The following is a 21,245-nucleotide window of genomic DNA, read 5'->3' as shown; positions in this document are numbered from 1 at the left end:
GCCCCCCGCGTGCACTGAGAGCCGGGTGTAGGGGGGTAGTGCTCAGCGGCTTAGCGCCGAGCCGCCATGATGGGTGAGGGCAGCCGCGCACCCCGTGAGAGCTTCAGAGCTGGTCGCCATTTCTATTTGGCGGCCGCTTCTGCATAGCTCCGTATAGAGGCGGGAGGGGCGTGCTGTGCCCTCACCTAACATGGCCGCCGGGAGGGCGGGTCACGTGGGCGCGGCATCCCTCAGCCCCGTTCCGGCGGCGCCCGTTGTGAGGCGGCCGCGGCGGTGAGCGGGGGATGGGGACGGGGCTGAGGCGATACAGGGGGACGGGAGGAGGCGGAGAGGCCCCGGGGCGGCTCCCCGGCGGTAGAGGCAGAGGCAGCGGGCTCCTGCAAACGGGTCCCTGAGGTGGGCCGGGGTGGGGGAGCGGCCCCTGAGGCGTTCCCTGGCTGTGCGGGGCGCAGCAGGCGGCGGGGGCGAGTTGAAGCCCCGGAGAAGAGAGCTGGGTGCTCGGAGAGGCCTGGGGGCGCAGGGGATGCGGTCTGTCACCTTCACGATTAACGCACAGGGCACATAAACCTGCTGCAGTTGTCCACCCGTGACTGCTAACGGCCGCTTAGCAAGGCAGAGGACCTCCAGGACAGAAAGAAGCTGCAAATTACTAATTACGGCTGTCATAATTTACACGTGACGCGCAGTGTTCTTAAATTGGCGTTTCTTAGGCTTACAGCTCAGTAGCCGCGACATTTCTGCACCTCGGTCGCTAACGTTTCAAGGAAAGAGAAGAGACCCGGAGCGCCCGGCGGGACCCGGGCGGCTGCAGGTGGCTCGGCTCGGCTCGGCTCGGCTCCGCACGCCGCTCCTGCCCGGCTGACGCGGCCGGCAGAGGTAGGTTGGTGCCCTTCGTGGCCGCTAGAGGGGGGTCGCATGCTTTGTGGATAGCTTTGGTGGTCGCCTAACGGCCGGGTGGCTGGCCGGCCCGGTTCGGGTTGGGGGGGGGGATCGGTGGGTTGTTGTTTGTTGGTCGGTTTTGGAATCGGGAGCGTTCCGTGTGTCACTTCCTCAGTCTCAAAAGTTAACACTTTCTACACAACTATGCAGTACCTTCATAGCTGGTACTGTCACAGTCTTCATTTCTTGGCTCAAATTTCTCTTCTCTGTTGCTTTTTTTTCCTCTTACCAAGTCCCCAGACTCATGAGGAAACATATATAAACATATATAAAATAGCAACTGTCATCTTTCTTCCTATAAAAGAAAAAAAAAGCGATCCCAGCAACTACAAGGCTTAAAGCTGACCTCTGAAGGAGGTCAGCTTTAAAGCAAAGTCGGAATAGCTATTAAAGTATAGCAATAACATGAAAATGGAAGATAATACAGCGTACATTTTATACAAGCTAGACCAAGCCAAAAGGGGAGGACCTTCTGTTGGGATGCTCTTGGTTCTGTTTGGATGCTTCCAGACAGAGCATGTGAGGGGGTGAAATGCAGCCTCTGCAGATGGATTCAGCATTCAGGTTGGCTGCCAAGCTCTTAACATAATTATCCCAAAGAGTGTCTGAAAAACATAAGTGAGCCAAGTATAATAGATTTTCATGAGAAGATTAGAAAGTCCATTCTTGAAACTAATGACACGTCCACAGAAAAAGTATTTAAAAAGTCTGTTTGGGGAAAAAAATGTTTTAGGCTTTTTTATGGGGAAAAAAAAATTTACACCCAAATTAATTCCAGTAAGGGGTGAATTCCATGTGTTGAAAGTCTCTGCCTTTCAAGATTCAATCTTGAGGCAGACCTTTGGGATGCGTAGGGGAGGAGGGTGTAAGTACTGCTGTGTTGTGTAGCTCTGATTAAGATTCTTCAAAAGTTGTCAGAATGTTAATGATATGGAAATACTTGTATTTGCTTTCTGTATTCCTCTAACCTTTATTATTTGAAGTTTTTTGTTAAGTGAAATTCTGTTTTTGTATTTTTTTGGCATTTTAAAAATAAAAGCTGTAAATTGCATGCATTTTGTGTTTATGTAGGAAATTTATTCTAAACATCAAATTCGGTGTCTACTTGTCTGATAAATTTCACTTAAAATTCAAGCTTTGTCAACATCAATTTTTGACGGAACTGGTTATCTTGAGACTTGACAAGATCACTAAATTTGTTAGACTTTATCTCAGAAACCTAGGTGTTGTCTTCATGCTCTGTTTTCTAATCTTCTAGTGTGTTTCCCTTCAGGGAATTTCAGTATGTATAATGCATACAGTTATCTTGAAAATCTCTGAGTATGCTGGCAAGCTTGCTTACTTCAGGCGTATGCTAGGACTGAAGTCAAAAAGATTCACGGGGGAACATTGTGAAAAACTGTGCATGGGATATGCAGCTTTACTGCCATTTAGAAGTAAGGGGTTGATTATGTGCTGATCAGTTAAAGACAGCAGTAGCAGTCTATACTAGTAACTTTTTTTTAAAGCAGATGTTGTAATTAAGAATGAAAAGATAAAGTTACTTGACACTTAGGACCCCAAAAATCCTTGTAAAAGGACCCAAAATGTCTGAAATGTTAAGCTGAGAATTTTCATTGAGGAAAACCCAGCTTGCTGCTGTGCTACATCTGCTTCACATGAAAGGCAAGTTGTTCAAATGCCCATTTTGGTGTATGGCCTGAGCTAGACTGATCCTTCAGTGTCCATTTTTCTCTTGGGTGGATTTGGCCAGAAATATGAGATGTCTCTGTATTTAATGGAAGAATTCAGCAAGAGAGCTTTCCAGAGGCAAGAATGTGAACAAGATGCACTGCACAGAGGCTTAAATCCTACCAAGCACTTCTCTAAGTGCTGCTGGTGGTAGTCCAATACTTCTTTTACTGCTGCTGTGGAAAAATGATTCTGTCTTAGCAAAACTCAATTTTATCCATCCCAGTGTTTGTTGTTTTTGTTTTAAAATACTAGGCACAGGTTAAAAAGACTTTCTACTTCCTGGGATGTGGTGTTTACTTAGGCTCCTAACATTGCAAAACAATCCAAAAATTGTGAAGACCTACCACAGAACTCTGCCTTTGAGCCTCGGATTAGAGCTTCAGTTAGCAGTAGGAATTACAGGAAATAGAAAATTATTACATGATACATGTAGGAATATATATGTGTGTGTGTATGTATATATATAGTATAATATGTAGATACATACAGAATTTACAGGGATTACATAAGTTTCTGGATTAACTGGTTTTAGCTGTGGAAAGAAGGAATATCTACGTTGCTTTATCTCATTATTTTTACTAATGAGCAGGACCTATCAATTGAGGAAAAGGTAACTCTAGGAGGCAGTTGCTAAGCGATCCTAATAAATCTGCCAGCTATCTTACATCTGTTTGGTCTACCAAAACACAGAAGAAAACATCTCTAACCAAAATCCCAGTTGTACCTTAAAGGTTCTATGTTAAAAGTTTATTCTTGTTCTGTTCCCAGAGAAACAAGTAATAAACAAAATCTTGTCTCTTATTAAACTGTAAACTCAGAAAAGCGGGAAGCTTAAATTAATAGGAAATAGACTGCTGTGTTTTTGCTCAAAATGGACATGCAACAGAACTTTTTTCTGTTTTATAAACTGAAACTAGTAAAGATGAGCTGCATAATCATTAAAATACCTGTGCTTTATGTGCCCTTGACGTTGCCTAAAATACACCACAGATAATACCATAAGTATGGGTCACCATAGTGTTGCGAAACAAAGCACAGGGGACAGATGGCCTTTATTTCCAAGTAGGAGTGTGAAGGACTGGGTTCGGACGATACTGACACAGTTGTGGTGTGGGTGCCAAGGGGGGTTCATCCTTTTCTTGCTGATTCTAGATCTAGCCACTGGCAAGCTAGCAAACTCAAAAGTTCAAAGTACTCTGTTTTGAACAATTAATCATCCTCAAGCTTCTTCTCCCACGAACTTCAGAGTCCCAGACAAGAGAGATAGTATGTTCTAAAGATCGTGTGTAATTCCAGTGTGAGATTAAAGTGAGAGTAAATTACAAAGCTGTCTCTCCCACAAAACACAGACATAAATGAGATGGTGCTCTTGGCAGTGGTGGCAGTATGGGGCACAAAGGGAAATATCTCCTTAAGTAGGGTCTGTGTTGTCTGATGTCTTGTAGATTGAAAATTAAGTCTTTGCACTTGCAGAAGATGGCACGAATCCTGAAATGCAGACTATGTTTTTGACTATTTTACTCATTGAATGCATACAGAAATTGTGATACATGATTCAAATGATTCTTTGTTTAGACTTGTACAGTACTGTAGTACTTCTTCCTGTATGAACCAAGCTTATCGATCTTGTTTGTTTGTTTGCTTCACGATGTTTTATTAATGTATGGTCTTTTAATCTTCAATGATAATAGAATATATGCAAGTTTCAGTCCCAGGATGGCTCAGAAGAGGAACTCGAGTGGGCGGTCATTCCCACTATTGCTGCTGATGATTGTTGTGGCCTTTGTTCATTTAACTGTCTGTCCGTTTACAAAAGTGGAGGAAAGCTTTAACCTACAGGCCATCCACGATGTTGTGTACCACCAGCTGGACTTGGATAAGGTGAGTTGAAAAGAAGGTGTTCTTTTGTGGAAGCTGTTAAAGCCTGCAACATCCTTCTTTATGCAACATGAATATGATTTATCCTGATTTTTTTTTCTGGTTTGTCTATCTTACTTATGTTTTCCCTTTTGCAGTATGACCATCATGAATTTCCTGGAGTTGTCCCAAGAACGTTTCTTGGACCAATTTTTATCGCTGCTCTTTCCAGCCCAGCTATATACGTACTTTCTCTGTTAAAAATGTCCAAGTTTTACTCCCAGCTGATAGGTATGAGAACTTAGTCCAGTAGTAAACATACATATATTCAAACTTGTTTTAATGTTTAACATTGTTGTAACAGTCAGTGTTTGGATCAGTGGTTAAAACTCTTTTCTGTAATGAGGGATTTTGGAAACTGTAGTTACTTAGAGCCAGCACAGCAATTCCACCTCTATCTTTTGGACTAATTAACAACACAGAGAAAGTTTTTGCTAACATATGTCTAACAGTGTAGAAGAAGCAAATGTCTTCAGAGAATACATTCTCATGTATACTTGCGTAAATACTTCAGAAAATATTGTTTGACTTGGGCATAGAAGTATTGACCTCTGTGGAAAAGTATCAGGCAAATTAAAGGTGGGTTAAAATAAATAAATTGATGTGGGTAGGTTTTTTTTTTCCTCTTCTTTAGAGTGGCTTATATTGTGAGATCTTTTGTATTATTCGTAATAACTTCCCATTAGTTACATGTTTGTCCATCAGGGATCAATCTGATATTACTCATATTTTCTCACTTTTATTTTTCTAATAGTCCGAGGAAGCTTGGGGCTCAGCGTGATTTACACGTTATGGAAGTTGCAGAAAGAAGTTAGAAAGCAGTTTGGAGCAACTACATCAACAGTCTTCTGTCTCATAACTGTTACTCAGTTTCATTTGATGTTTTACTGTACACGAACCCTTCCTAATGTGTTTGCACTTCCTTTTGGTAAGTATTTGCATAGAAAGAATTTTAAAATACAAAAAAATCTCAAATGTGTGGATAGTTAAAATATAGAAAAAAGTATGGTTAGACCAAATTTACATATAAATTTATATATATACACTTGGTTAAATGGTGTGATAATGAGGTGAGAAAACTTAAGCAATAGTGGCTTTTTCTTTTTTACTGTACATGACTTGCAATGACTTGAATCTAGTTGTATTGAATCTGAATATACATGGAGTTTGTCAGAGTTTTGAGTACACATCTCTGCATAAAACAGAGGCATTGAAAAAGACAGTAGGTACACCTGCAATTCAAAAAAAAAAAAAATCTGAACATAATCTACACAGGAAACAGCTTTCTCATGAGACTCTGTAACAGACTCACACAGTAAACTCTCCACCTTTCTCTTCTGGAGTTAAATGTAGCAGTTTGTACACTTAAAGAGCCACAAAAAAAAAATCAAGGTCAAAACCCTACCCTTACACATACAGGTTTTTCCCCAGAGATGACGAGAGGAAAGATTAACCGCATATGGCAGATACTAGCTTAGTCACTTAATGCTTCAGTGGAAGTTGTTCAGCTAATAAAATCATGAGGTTGGTATAAGAACCTGTGTAGAGCAGAACTGAAAACAGTACAAAGAATGATTGAATTGTCAAATAACCATTGTATAGTAGCAAACTTTCCAGATCATTTTTGTAGATATTAGAAAATACAAGTTCATTTATGTGTTTGTGCTGTTACTATTTCACAAGTAATCAACAGGTATCGTTCTCTTGTATTTTGCTTAGGGTTCATGACTGCTTTACAGTGTAGTCAGTGTTATCATGTGATTTGAACTGCAAAAACGTAGAGGTAACTTCATCTGTGGAGATAGGGTGCATCTCTGGCTAACCATGCAAATGGACTAATAGTTCCTTCTCCCTCAGTGATCGTTTGTAGTCTTTCATATTTGAAATGGGTTCCAGTTCTCATTAATAGAGAATATGCTCATCCAAGAGAAGAATCATAGAATAGCCGAGTTGGAAGGGACCCACAAGGATCATGGAGTCCAACTCCTGGGTCCCCCAGAGGTCCACCCAAAAAAAACAGAGCATGTGTCTGAGAGCATTGTCCAAACACTTCTTGAACTCCAGCAGGCTCAGTGCCGTGACCACTTCCCTGGGGAGACAAACCTAACTCTTCAGCAGATATTGAGCAATAATAATTATGAGCCTTAGTTTGAAAGGCTTTTAGTACTCCCTTAAGTTTGAAGGAGGTGAGGATCAAAAGCTATTAAATGTACTATTTAGAAAGACTTGCCAGATGTTCCTTCACTGGTTATGCTTTTCCTACTTACGTAAGCATCAGCTATAGTATGTTGCTTGTTTTTCTAAGTCACGTTTCTGTGATGAGGAAGAATGTCTGGACCAGAAATAATAGAAAGACCAAGGTGGCAAGGGGTGGGAAGTTTGAGTAACAAGGTGCCTGTATTAATAAAAGTATTACCCTGTAGAAAACAAATAATTCAGACAGTTTTGTTTTATTTTTACAGTGCTGTTGGCATTGACATATTGGATACAGCAAAAGCAGAGGCCATTTGTTTGGTTCTCAGCTTTGGCAATTATAATCTTCAGATCAGAGCTTGCCATATTCTTAGGCCTCATGCTTCTGGTGACATTATTAACTAAAAGAGTCTCCGTTTTAAAGGTGCTTTCCCATGCTATTCCTGCTGGAATTTTTTGTTTGGGTAAGTATTTGCTTAAGGGAGAAAAAAAAAAAAGCCACATACTAAATTTAGCAAAAGTCTGGAGATTTGCCTGTCTTCTCTGGTGACCTGGTCCTTGTGGCTTTTTTTTGTGTGATTCCATTTGCCAGTAACACCACAAACATAATTATTTCTTAGAATGTTTTGAGTGAGGAACTAATTGTGCACAGAGCAGTAGAAAGATACTATGACCTCTGCCTTTAGATGCTTATAGTATCTAAAGTCCTAGTCTTGAAAAAGCTTGGATGTGTGTGTTTAGTATAGTATAATTAGTACCTGTCTGTAGTTCCAGGTGCATCATCAGCTGTAGTATCTGTTGCTGTGATGACAAGCTGAAACCTGGATAAAATAGAAGTGTGACAGACAGGGATACTGAGCAAGAGGGTTGTGGGGAGAGTCACAGTTCAGCTTTGTGGATGCTTAAGGTTTAAGAAAAGTCTCCTTTGTTTCCCTGTTTCTTTATTACATTAACTTGAACGGCTTAGGTGATTATTCACGATAGTTTGAGAAATTTTATTTCTACCCATCCACAGAAAGCTTGTGCACATAAGTAAGCTTTTCTGCCAGCCTACGTAATAAAAAATGCTGTCATTAGATGGCTGATGATGAACTCTGGTAGTGTGCTGTGCTTTCCACAGTAGAAACAATAAATGATCATTGCATGTGCGTTTGGAGGCACCTCATAGTGTAAGAAGCCCAATAGGAATTTCACTGGTACTCCCAATCTCACCTTGGCAAAGTTTGCAAATACCAGAGCAATTCTCACAGAGCTGAGTGGAGGAGATGGGACTGATGGATTTGCTGTTCTTTCTGTTTGCTTGCCTTTAATCCCTTATCATCATTCTTCCCTCCCACCTAATAAATAGTGACAGAATTTTTAACTTACCAGCTTTACAATAAAAATCCACTTAGTATCATTTGAAGTTAAAACATATTTCTTACCGTTCATTATACTTAATGCTCTAACATTCTTTTTAAAACAAACTTTAATTAAACCATTGTATTTCACACCTGGGATTGCAGTGGGGGAAAATCTCAAATCAGATTCTTATCTGACATACTTCTATTAAGACTTCCATTAAGAAGTGCCTCCCACTCCTGCATTTCCATGGCAAGACAGATATATTCAACCTACTCTGTGGCTTTGGGTGAGACTTACAGTGCATGTTCCAGTTTGTGTTATTCTTGTCAGTCAGTGTGCACTGTGGATGTGCTCGTTTGGTTTTCTCTGTTTCTTAGTTCACCCAGATTTGTATTTAATTCTTTCAGGGCTAACAGTGGCTGTGGATTCTCTATTCTGGAGACAACTTGTATGGCCTGAAGGGAAAGTGCTCTGGTATAATACAGTTTTAAACAAAAGTTCCAACTGGGGAGTATCCTTTGAAACATTGAGGGGAAAAAGATCTTCAACACTGTCAGCTAAAGCAAAGACCTGTTCCTGAGACTCAGTTTTGGTGTTGATGAAATACTTAATGAAAAGTTGAATTTATTTGAAGTGTATGAGGCAGTGTCTATTTCTTAGATATTTCCTTAAATTTAAACTTCTGTTGACTTTTTGCTTTTTCATGTTCTACCAGTATAAATCCAGGTTTCTTCCCTGTAATTTTTTGTTTCTTATCATTAGTGCTGTTTGATATACCTCCATTGGATGATATGAAAGTACCTAGACAACTGCTTTTATTTCTCAAAGAGTAAGGGAGTAAACCAAATCCCAAGTGATTTGTGGTATTCCAAAAATAATATCTGTGATATACAAAAAATCTACTGCATATTTGCAAAGTTTGTGTATGCTACTGGAAAGATTATATACTTTACTTCTTAGTGAAAGTATCCTTAACTCTCCCTCTCCTTTTCACCGTGAAGACCTCCCCCTTCTTGTGGTATTTCTATTCAGCCCTGCCTCGTGCTTTGGGATGCAGCATTATATTTGTACCTTTAGGTGCAGCAGAAAAGAGAACTCGGATATTACTTTTGCCAGCACTGGGCTTTATTTTCTTGTATTCTTTTCTCCCACACAAAGAGTTGCGTTTTATCATGTATACTTTCCCCGTCTTCAACATAGTGGCTGCTAAAGTATGCTCACGAATGTAAGTTTGAAATTACTTTTTTTCTTTCTGAAAATGTAAAAAAGAAGTAAAGCTGTTACTACTAATTTTATGCACTTCTTTCTGTCTTGGAGTCTGGGTTATCTTAAGATCTAGAGATGCTCTAGAAAAGAGGTCTTCATCATTGTACCCATGCTACTAGTGAGGGAAATGAAGAAAGAAAAGTGATAGGATTTGGAAGGATAATTTGGCAAGTCTGTGGCAGAGTCAAAAGCAGAGTTCTGACTTTTCTGTCATGCTCTTGCAATTCAGTTTATTTTATCCACCAGAGAAAAAGACATCCCAGGGTACTAGTGTGGTGTCAACATAACTTTCCTCAGAAGATAGTTTAATATACAAGTGGAGCTTATGAAACATGGAGTGTGTATTAAATAGTTAAACTTGGGTATACTGAGTAAACAAATTTAAGTTGAACTCTGAACTTCTTAGGAGGAGAATACATTTATAGCTAGAAGTTAAAAAAACACAATTACCTAGCTTTACTGATAAGCTTTCAATAGCTTTATTAATGAGAATATTCAAATGTGTTTGTCACTAGAAGCTAGTCTTGTAGCAATTAATAGTAAATGCATTCCTTATACACAATTGTAATTAAGTTTGTACTGATCTTTGAAACAAAAGTAACAGTTTAGTCTTATTTTTTTCCACTCTCAACAGCCTGAATAGCTACCGGAAGTCCTGGCTGTACAAACTTGGATCTTTTTTTGTTATAATGCATCTTGTAGTTAATGCTGCTTATTCAGGAACATCATTATATGTTTCACATTTCAATTATCCTGGAGGAGTAGCAATTCAGAAACTGCATGAGTTGGTACCTTCAACAGCAGGTATGTAAAGCTGTTTTGAGGTACGTTCACCTAATTTCAAATGTAACTTTACTGATAGTGTATCTTTATATGTATTGGACATTGCTTCTTTGTACTGTTTTTGTGCATCTTTTCTGTTGCTATTCTGTTTATTTAATAATCTGAGTGTTCTTACAATAATTTTAAAATGTTTTTTTCGTTTACGTAGAGGTCTCCGTTCATATTGATGTGGCTGCAGCACAAACAGGAGTCTCTCGGTTTCTAGAAATCAATTCAGATTGGAGGTATGTTATGAACGAGGTATTTTGAACTGAAGATAAGCATCTGCTTTTTTTCTTTATCTTTTTTTTTTTTAATATGCACAGGGGCAAGCATCACAGATTAGTTTTTTTGTGCAGCATATTTATTCAGCCAGGTCAAGAACAATGCGAATCTTTAAGGGATTTGGATATATGCAGTGCTGCCACTTCAGGAGCTGATCACCGTAATGTTTTTGATTTGTATTGGTTATTTTTTACCTGAGTAACAGAATCTTTAAAGATATCAGAACAGTGCAAAAAAGTACCTTACTAAATCCCCAATATCTTTAATACAGCTATGTTTGGTATTTCACTAGATTTTATGAAAAACAGAAGTAGAAGAACATTGTTCTTGGTAGAACAGCATATATAATTGTGGGGAGATCTCATTTTATTTGTTTTTAAGTGATGTGTTGCAGTGTGAGGCCTACCTGTGTATTGATATTCAAAGTCTATTTTTATGTGGAACATCCTTCAAATAGATGGTATTGAAGTTGCTGTCATGTGGACTGTGTCATGTGGTCACATTCATTAGCTCTGAGGGAGAGCAGTTGAGTGCTTTGTTACCATGAGCAGCAGTGATGTACACAAGCCATACTAAGAATCAGAATATTTAAACGAATAGTAGGGGATGTTTGTGGAATGGCATTGTTTGCTTTTCAGGATGTATACCAAAAAAGACATCTTCCTGATCTTAGGCCTGCCTCGTCAGCTGAAGTCAGGGTTTCTAATTTAAAATGTAATGTTAATGAGAAGCAAAAGCAGTACAAACAGATTTTGGATTTTGGTTAAGATGTACTCTGAACATGGAGTTTTCTTCCCAGTTAAGGTGTTCAGGATAAAATGAAGAAACATAGTTAATTTACTGGCATGTTTTGAGATTAAAAAGTATTCTGGAGTAAAGAGAAGAAAGGAAAACTGTGCTTCTGGGACAACTAGGAATCATTTAGCTTGCTATGCCTTATTTTCCGTGCTTTCTTGTAAGGTCATGATGGTACTGACAGCCAAAAGCTGAATTTCTGTCATATTTACCAATCCAATGTTTATTTCAAATTTTTTTTTGCATCTTCAATCTAGAGAAGGTCTTAATACATGAACAGTCAAGAGGAGATATTAAATTAGTAGAGTACAAGTGATCATGTATGATACCTAAAATGTTTAATTCTGATTTTGAATATATATATATATACACACACACACTTATACTACTCTAAATGTGACTATAAATGCAACTTGCTCTTAAAACAATGCTTAATTTCAATGGGCTTTTTCAGATGGCAAGGGTGTTTGTTTGTATGGCTTCTTTTTTTTCTTTTTTCTTCACTTTTTGCTTGCAAGGCTGTAGTGCAGTGGGATTGGAAAGCAAATGAATAATATCCCTGTCACTGATGCAGGGTTCATAGTCTTGCAGCTATAGGGTAGTTTGTCTCTATCAGTTTTATCTTTCCCCATCATAAAAAGGCCTCAAGGGAGGGCTGATTCATCATAAAGTTTCACAAAAAAAGGGTCAGGCAAAACCTTCAACAGAGCATCATACATGGGACTACCACATTGTCTGACAGCACAATAGTGCATGGGTTAGTGGCACCAGCTGTCCATTTTCTCTTTATGTAAGTATGTGACAGTCTTTCAGATGGGTGAAAACTAACCTACCGTCTTCATAGACAGATTTATGGATGGAGTGGCTATGAAGACTGATGATTCATCAGGATAACTACAATCCACAAATAGAAGTGTCTTAAAAGTTAAAAGCTTTCAGTGGTGTGCTTAGATTAGATCTATATGCCTCAAGAAAAATTCAAGGGATCCATTATTTTTCTTCAAAGGGTGATTGAAAGAAGCTTGGTGCAGATTCTTACACAGAACAGGTGTTACAATCTTGTCTTCAATTAGTGCAGTCTCTTTGAACCAGGAATAAATATGCTATGTAAGCTTAAAGTATTAAAAAATAAAATTCAGAAATGCTTGCAGCCAGATGAAAGGCCTTTTATTTGCTGATGGGAAAAAAATGCAAAATTAGTAGTTGGTTAAGCGGTTATGAAGTATATCATTCTTTTTGCCAGCTTGAACACACGTACCATCCTAACTGGCATTACGATCTTTTTGGAAATAGCAGATGAAATTAGTGTAAAAGATTTTTAGAAGAAAGCACTTAGTGTGCAAGATCTAGTTCTGTGTTTAGCTAATAATCCACGCAAATCCTCCAGTTCACTGTAGAGTGCTTGTTGCTTTAAATACCTTAAATGTTAGTGACTTTGCTATCTCTGGGAATGCTGTAAAATTATGAAGTGAGGTTATTGTTTCCAGTTTTTCATAGAGAATTCTGGCAGGTGGGAGGCCAGGTCAAAAAAAAGTTCTGCCATGTGTAAGATGCAACCAGGATTTACTCGTAGGTGCATCTAAGAGTGGTTAGGGTTGGGATTGTACCACTTCAGTACCGGTGTCCACTGCTGTAACAAAAGCCACAGACTTGAATAAGTTACTTGTGAAATGTGTGGGAGGAGTCAGGTGCCTAAGAACAGGAGCTACAAAAGCTGGTGGAGAGTAGTTTGCAGAAAAGGGCAGCAGAAAGGGTGAAGAACTACACCACTCTTCACTTGGCTTACAAAGTATGAACACTCTGTATAGTTAGTTAGATACCTGAGACTGTCATGTCATAAACTAAAGGTAAGTAACCTTCGACTTAACCTCTGTCATCTGTACTGTTTCCCATCATTAGTATAGAATATCTTTTTGGAATATAGAGCAAGGATTCGAACACAGGTCTCGCACAAGAAATACAGTCTATGGAGTGTTGTGGGCTGGACTTACCTTACTCTTTCCCCTTTTGAAGTTGTTTGATTGAGGAGACTATTAGGACTGCTGTGTCCAATATGAGCATCCTAACCCTTGGGCTATAAATTCCGCCTGCTTCTTGTATCTTCAGTGAATGAATAAATAACTGTTGCGAAATAGTGCAGTGTCTTCATGGGACAGTAAGCTCAAAATCTAGAAAATTAGGTTCATGCATCTCCGTGAGAAAGAAACTTCAGTTCAGTTCTGGGCTTAGATCAGACATAGTGACTGAACTTATACCTAAATTTTTCACATCCCTGCCAAATGCTTAAGTCACTTGGTTTCTCATCACTTAAAGTATCTCTACAGCTAGTCTGAATATAAACCCTTTCAATAAATAACTCAATGGACATGCTAGTTTGGAAATGCACTAGCTGCCTTTTATGTATGTGTTATATATTGTATTATATGTTTGTGTGTATATGTTTAATAACATCTATGTTAAGGTACTCAAACAAGTTTACAAAAGCTGACCCAAAAGTGACCTGCCTAAACACTTAGTAGATGAGGAAATTGAACAAATAACAATGCTGGGTTAACACTATAATTGCCAGACTGTTCTTTCCTGCAGTGTTCAGGAAAGCCTTTTCCCTGCTCTTTTCTGGGGCTCCTACCTTAATGTTTCTATACCAGGAGAGGCTTCTGCTGAAGTGTTTCATAACTCTTTTGAAATTAAAAAAAAATAATAAAATTCTCATTCAAACCTGAGTTCTTGTAGAACAAAACTTAGAAATAAGTCCAAGGTTCTCTGCAGTCTGAAGTTTTGCTGCTTTTTCCACAGAACTCAGAGGACTAGCTGAGAAATTTTCTAGTAGTCCTGATTTAGATCATAGTAACAGCAGAAAGACTTGCCTGGAACAACTGGCTCCCTAAACTCGTCAAAAATAGTATTTTCTTTCCCAGTACTAATTGATTTTAAAAAGGGATATAACTGAGAATGTTGCGGTTGTATGAATGTAAATAAGCCTTCTATATTCTTTACAGGTATGACAAAAGAGAAGATGTTAAACCAGGAGACCAACTGATGTTTTCTTACACACACATACTGATGGAAACAAACCCTCTTCAAATATCACATTACAAGACAACCCACAGACCACTGGCGAATATACCTGGCATCAGTAAAATTGGGTTGAATCTTACTGCACTACCTCCTTTTACTTTAAACTTAAAGCCAAAATTAGTACTGTTGGAAAAACTTCCTCTATCATCCTGACTGTGAATTTTAAGTCTTTTGATGTAACTTTGCTGATGACTGAATAATGTATGACAACAGAAAATTGTCATTCCAGCACTGCAATTCAGCTTCTGTGAAAAGGTACAGAAAATCTTTATACTTATTGGTATTTAGCTCCGTCCTCTTTCTTACATGAATAGTACAATGCATTCCTAGTCCATATATACTCAAATACCAAGTTAAATATTATTAGGTGTGTTTGAGAGAGGCTACCTCCAAATTTAGTGCTATTAAATAAAACTTGTCTACTTGGTTTGGGTAGCTGTTTCATAATGCAGCACAGGTATGTCCTAATTGTCCTATATAAGATACATTATGGAACAGGATTGTGCTATGGCAATAATTTGATATGTAATCTACATGTGCAAAGATGCATTACTTGATATATCTGCTGGACTGTAACCCCCTTAGTTGTCAGATTGCCTGTGTGAAACTTGAATGATGTTATCAGCATAGGAAAGCCATATTCATTGTAGCTTCATCACAGTACCTAATTGTGCCCTGTGGGCTGCTAAACTAATTAAAGTGAAAGGTTCACCTAAAAAGCAGTTGGACCTCTTGGCAAGCACTGTCTTGTAACAGACCTGAGCATTAAAGGATGGTTATATTTATTCCAATACTTCATAAATAAGCAGTACAACTTGGATTTCACAGGAAACTTTTTTTAAATAGTATTTTCCCTTTGCTGCAGTATCTTAATTTGCAGTACAAAAGTTTACCTATGAAAATATGTAATCAAATAGACTTGAAGATGATAGGTGTTATTTTGTTTCTTTATTAAATAGTCCTTTTGGAATTAAAATGCTGTAACTTAGCATGTTCTGTAATCTCTTCTTTATTAGATGTCTCTGTTAGGGATGTCTGCCTAGATTGCAGAATAGAAGAAGTTAAGGGGTAAACTAAGGAAGAAAACTTAACATTTCAGTTAGGACCAGTTGTAATATGACAGGGACTCCACTAGTGTAAAAATTCAGTATTTGTGAAATAAGCATGGGCAGAAAGCTATTTGTTACTGACTGAGAACTCAACAGTAAAAAATTCTTATTGAATAACTTTTTTTCCACTCTTCAAGCATATTTCATTCAGGAACTACATTTACCTGCATTATGCTTCAGTTTTTAGGACTATGTTTTCTTTTTATCCTCTAGATTATGTATCAAGGAACTGATCTGGTGGGGTGGAGCCTGCTCCTCTGTGGGTGGCTGTTGTGCAGGCTTCCTCACACTGAGATCTGGCAAAGGCGACCTGCAGAACTTGTTAGTCCAGTCCCTGGCTCCTCTTGAAATTGAAATCGTTGAAGTATTATCTATTTGACTTGTCTTTGGAAGAAAACTCAGCTTCCTTCAGAGCCAATTTGGACATCAAATAATTCACATGGTACAGAAGGAAGTAAATGTGCAAATAGCTGAGAACTTGGAACGCTGTGAAGGAAAACTTTTGAGTAAGGATGTAAGTCCTTATATGTTAAGCCTAATCATTTACTTTATATAACTCCCCCACAGCGTAAGCTGTAACTCGAGAACCTGAAGTGAAATTTATCGTGCCCAATGTGTAGAGAAATATCTGGCAGTGGTAGCAGTATGTACTACTGCTTGCAGCCTTGGTGCTGCTGAAGGTAACAGCTATGAGCTCAAATTGGCTTGTTTAGTGTGTGTATATATATGACTTATCTGTTGGGGGGAGAGAAAGGAAGATAAAAGTGCATATGTAAAGGCAGAAAAGAGATACTGAAGTGCAGTTTTGGACAGTCTCTAAAGTTTATTTAGGTCCTGTTACATCTTGAGCTATATATGTGGTTCTTGGAAAGTGCTTAGTTCTTCGCTCTGAAACCTGCCTGGGATTGTAGATCATGACCCATGCAGCACTGTAGCACCAGTGGCTGTATAACTGAGGTGACAGTGGGTACATGTAACCCCCTACAACCTAGGCTGGGAGTGTTACTGTAGCCCACACCTAGAATAAGAAGGGGGCACCTGCCAAACTGCAGCAAAGATTACTGCAGTTTTTCCCCAAAAGCTACTTTCAAAAAAAAATAAAAAATAAAATAAAACCATCTCACCTCTCTTTTAAATGAATGCTCTCATCTGTATGTCTTGTTGCCTTTCTTTAAAGCGAGTAGCTTCCCTAAGTGACAGTTTTTCTCTTTTAATGTAGATTAATGTCAGGATATTTGTATGGAAGAAAGCATGGGTTTAAGCCCCCTCAGATATAAGAGGGCATCAAGGAAGGTAAACACCAAGTTTGCTTTTAGGGGCTAGGGTTGGAAGAAGCCTTGAGTTACTACAGGTGCGGTACAGGAAAGAGACATGCTCTGAAACCTTAGTTGGAACTTACAAAGAGACTTCAACATAATAAATTTCTCATTACCATTCAAAAAACTCCTTTTGTCTCGATTGAGTCTTGGCTTAGATTATAGCTTTTCTTAATAATAAAAGATGGAATGAAGTAAGCATATTCAAATAATTGAAGGTTGAAATAACCCAAACAAAGCAAAAAAAAATAGTATGGTCCACCTGTAAGTTATGTTGTGATTGTGGCAGTTAAACACAGAATGGAGTTGTAAATAAAAGGCATTGAACATGTATAATGCTGCTGGAGAACAAGATTTTAGCATGTCTTATGAAATTCCCTGAAGGTCATCAAATGTTGTGTAACATCACATTTGAAGCTTGACTTAATTTCTTACAAGCAACATTTGTTCCATTAAGTAGCAAGGCTAACAAATGATTTGGGCACAAATGTCACAATGTTGTGTCACCAGGAGTGGCCCAGAGATGGTGGATAATCACTGTCTTGTACCATGAGGTTTAGGAGAGCCTGTGTAAAACTAAATAAAGTAGTTGCATATTGCGTGCAAAAAGTTGCAGGACTTGCTGGTAGAAGCTATTTGGATGATGAAAGTAAAATCAAGTTCAAAACAGGATTAAACAGCTCACTCTTCCATTACAAACTAAAAAGGATCAAGGAGTAACTTCCAGTTCACAGATTCTCTTGAAGTATTTATAGCTGGGGAAAAATACAGACTGTGTTTACTGTATACCTGTCCTATGTACCTGCTGTGGGTCTCAAGAGAGAATGCAGGGGTGAGGAGAACTGGAGAATGGTTGTCCTGGATCAGACATAAAATATATTTATATGTTTACACTGAGAATGGTTGGAACCTGACTCAAGTTCTTTCCTTTACTATCCATGTCATTCAAGCCATCAGAATACAACATCAGTGCAACATAAGTGCATAATGTGTTTGGAAACAAACATCATGCTCCTTTTTCTACTCCATCCACGGTCCTGTCACACATCCCCTTGGTGAGACAGATTACATGTTTGGATGAACAAGATGGAGGATGTGCTATAGTTCACTGCTCTAGGACTATACCACTATTCCTAAGCACTTCTACTTCTTTCTGTAATGCTAAGGAGCCTGAAAGCTGATAATAAAGTTTATGGACTCCTTTACCTTATCTGTTTCAATGGGAGTGAGCAAGCGTGTGTTTCCCTTGCATCTAAGCACTCTTCCAGGTATAAGAGAAGCTACACAAAAGTCTAGTGCTGCCTTCCTCACTTTATTATGTTCATTCTTAAATTTGCCCCCCTGGAGAAGTTTCCTTGTAATTTAGTATTCTAAGAGTCTTTCTTTTACCAATGACTTCACTTTCTATTTGCAGGAAAAGAACAAAACCACAGACTGAGTTGTATCACCAGTGTCAGCAAGACTGTTTAGCCACAGCTTTCTCAGTTAGCTGGTTACATAATTAGTCTCAGCTATGTCTTAAAGTGAAATTTGTCACTATCTGCTTAACACACAACACAGAAGATTACAATGGTGTTTGCAAAAGTTGCTGGTTCGGTGACAGAGAATACCCCACAGCAAAGATTTTCTTTGATTCAAATATGATTCCTATGCTTAGGTAAATGAAAAGTTTTATATGCAACTTAAATCACTCTTTAGATTACCATGAGCCATTACAACTACTTTTGGTTGTTCATTTAAGATAGCAAGGACAGTCAGGTTTTTCTTCTTCTCCTGAAATTCCATATCTTACTGTCATGGGCAGTCTTTCAGAAATTCTGCTTTATTTCAGCTGCAACTGCTTTTGGTCCCATAGCAAGGCTTGATTTCTGTCCAGTTATGTCAAGTGTAAGGTACAAATGCTTTTGAAATGGAATCCCTCTTTTCCTTTAAAACTGTCAATTTAAATCCAAAGACTAAAAGAAGGTATTGGTTCATACAGAGGGGAAAAAAAAAAGGGCAAAAAAAAGCGAGGGGGGGGAGTGGTAAGGACTGTTTAGGCATAGCTAGCTTTTGGAATCCAAGCTGATACTTAAGCTGGGGACATCACTGTGGTTGCCATTTCTGGTTGGTGTGTTCATTTTATGAAACAAGGCAGTTTTGGGTCAGTTTTGCCAGGAAGGTAAAGAATCGCTCTTCCTTGTAGCTAAGAATAAAGCAAAGGATGAATGTACTTGTGGGAGGACTGAAATATTTGGTTTTAAGAAAAAAAATCTAAATCTGTAATTAGAAAGTGATATTCACTAATTACAGGTTTATTTTCCCTGGGTTTGGAAATACCTAAATGCAGTTTGTTACTGTCAGCTCTGTATAGTTATGAAAATAAATACTATTTTAAGGGACAGGTATTTCAACAACTGTACACATCTGCTTTGAGCTTGTCATTTCTATCTACGTTTTATTAATCACATCCTTATGCTACAATTAAACTGTTCTAGATTGAGATTTCTATTCTTTGTAAATTGAGAATAAATTCTTGGATGGTGGGGAGAAGCCACGAACATTCCTAGTAAATAGTCACTGGCCAAATTCTGCAGTCAAGCAGGTTACTTCATTTTTACTTGGGTAGGAAAAGAGGCCAAATGGAAGTGGCAGTATGGGAGGAGCATTATTCACAGGTTACTTGTGCATAATACATATATATATATATATGTATATCAATAAATACATTATACACCTTTGCAAGACTTGAGTTTTTTTTAAAAGACCATTACACATCTACTTCTTCCCCTTCCTACATTTAGTACTGCAAAATATTTCTTGCTGCAGTATGTAGTTAGTGGTTACACCTGCCTACTCTTAGAAGACACAGAAGCTATTAGATCCTTATAATGACATCTCTAGTACCATCTGCTCCAAATTTATTTCTGAAGTTGCTAATGTACTGAAATTAATGTTTAAATAAAGTTTGTGTCACCGTTGCAGATCCACCAAGTCATTATGCATTAGGGAACTATGCTGCTGCAGGGATTGATCCAGCAAAAAACTCAGCTTGACGAAAGCTCCCACTTAACAGAGCTTGCACTTTCTTGCTGTCTGGGAGAGTATGATGTAAAAATAAGGGAGTTTTCTAATAAAGTAGTTTCATCACAAATATTTAAAAAGTTGGAATATATGAAAGCTTAGCAATCACTAAGATTAAAAATAATCTCTATAAAGTAAAAATCAATACAAAACCCACACATACAACAACTTACCTCAATACTTTAATGAAAGCTTTCAGCACTGCTTTTGAAGTCATTCATTTCTCAAAGTCATTGCTTGAACTGGAGATGGAAATAGCTTGTATAGAAGAATCAAGACTTAAATCCAAAAAATAGCAGCTTTGTGCTTTCAGTCTGTCCTGTTTTTATTTGAGAGATTCCATCTCTGGATTTTTTTTACACCTGTGTATTATCTTTTTAAAAGTTCTAACATAAGCTTAATATTCATTAATAACCAAGCTGATATTGAAACAGTACATTTTTAAGAGCTAATGCCCTTCAGAAAAGTAAATTGCACTTGCAAATGAAGTAGACTAAGTTTTCCTTCTTAAAATAGTCACTAGTTTTCATGCTCTCAGGAGAAGTTTTGACAAAACCCATGACTATACAATTAAGTATCCCTAAGAAGGAGAAGATGCAAATTGAGGGCTATCTCAGAATGCCATCATTGCAGCTTTCCACACAAGAGTAACACAGGAGCTGCAGTAAAGTCTGCTTTAAAGCACGGGAGCCAAGATACTCCTTTCCAGAGAACTGGGATTTTCAGGTAAGCTCCTGCTGGTATGACGTGGCTCTACAATGCTTTAAGCCTAAGGCTGTATTCATAGTCATACTCAAGCCTTGAGTGAAAATTATCCCTTGTTTTAAAAAAAAAAAAAAAAGTTCCTTCACCCTCTACCTACCTCTCCTGGTTTGGAGAGATTAAACATCTTACAAAGGTCAAGGCTGTATTCACAGTTAAAATGTAGGGGGAAAAAATTGAGATAATAATTAACCAGTAGCCATTTAAACGTGTTTCTCACTAAACTGCTTCAAACTCACCTAGTTCAAGCTATACATAAACTAGAACAAGTTGTTTTATTACTGCACAAAAAGCATGTACCTGTTCTCATGTAACCCTACAAGAATAGAAAAATGCTGGCTATTGACAGTATTACAAATTACCTTTTAAAATACTGAAGACAAAATGCAGTATTAGTTCTTCCTAAGTGCACTATAGAATTTACTGAAATAGTTCAGGTCTAAATGTAACTGACCGAGTAACAATTAAAATACTTGAAAGTACAGAACGCTTAGAGGAACATCTTGGAAACCCAAAAGTCACCTGGGAAAGAATTCAATAAATTATTTGTTGATTACCTTGAGTGAAATTAAGAGAACTTAAATCTATGTGTTTATGTCCAAAGAGATACATGGAAAACCAA

General features: G+C 38.2%; 1 protein-coding gene across 3 annotated transcripts; it reads left to right on the top strand.

The window, feature by feature from the left end:
• Positions 1-82: 82 nt before the first annotated feature.
• Positions 83-19,522, top strand: ALG12 (ALG12 alpha-1,6-mannosyltransferase). Of its 3 annotated transcripts, XR_013942388.1 has the most exons (12): positions 83-273; positions 711-876; positions 4,365-4,554; positions 4,689-4,821; positions 5,345-5,518; positions 7,053-7,247; positions 8,535-8,638; positions 9,129-9,352; positions 10,028-10,197; positions 10,385-10,460; positions 14,295-14,628; positions 15,696-19,522. XR_013942388.1 is itself a non-coding variant. In XM_080569200.1 (11 exons), the coding sequence occupies exons 3-11, from the start codon at positions 4,390-4,392 to the stop codon at positions 14,524-14,526; spliced, it is 1,473 nt and encodes a 490-aa protein (XP_080425326.1). In that variant the 5' UTR covers positions 83-273; positions 711-876; positions 4,365-4,389; the 3' UTR covers positions 14,527-15,358. The 3 variants fall into 3 exon arrangements, 2 of the variants coding, with proteins under 2 accessions (XP_080425326.1, XP_080425327.1); XM_080569200.1 differs by lacking the exon at positions 15,696-19,522 and having other exon boundaries at positions 14,295-15,358; XM_080569201.1 differs by lacking the exons at positions 83-273; positions 15,696-19,522 and having other exon boundaries at positions 300-876; positions 14,295-15,358.
• The last annotated feature ends 1,723 nt before the right edge of the window (positions 19,523-21,245 follow it).

This window comes from Anser brachyrhynchus (genome assembly GCF_964034855.1).
Source record: "Anser brachyrhynchus genome assembly, chromosome: 1".
NCBI lineage: Eukaryota > Metazoa > Chordata > Aves > Anseriformes > Anatidae > Anser > Anser brachyrhynchus.
This window is presented reverse-complemented; position numbering and strand designations above follow the sequence as displayed.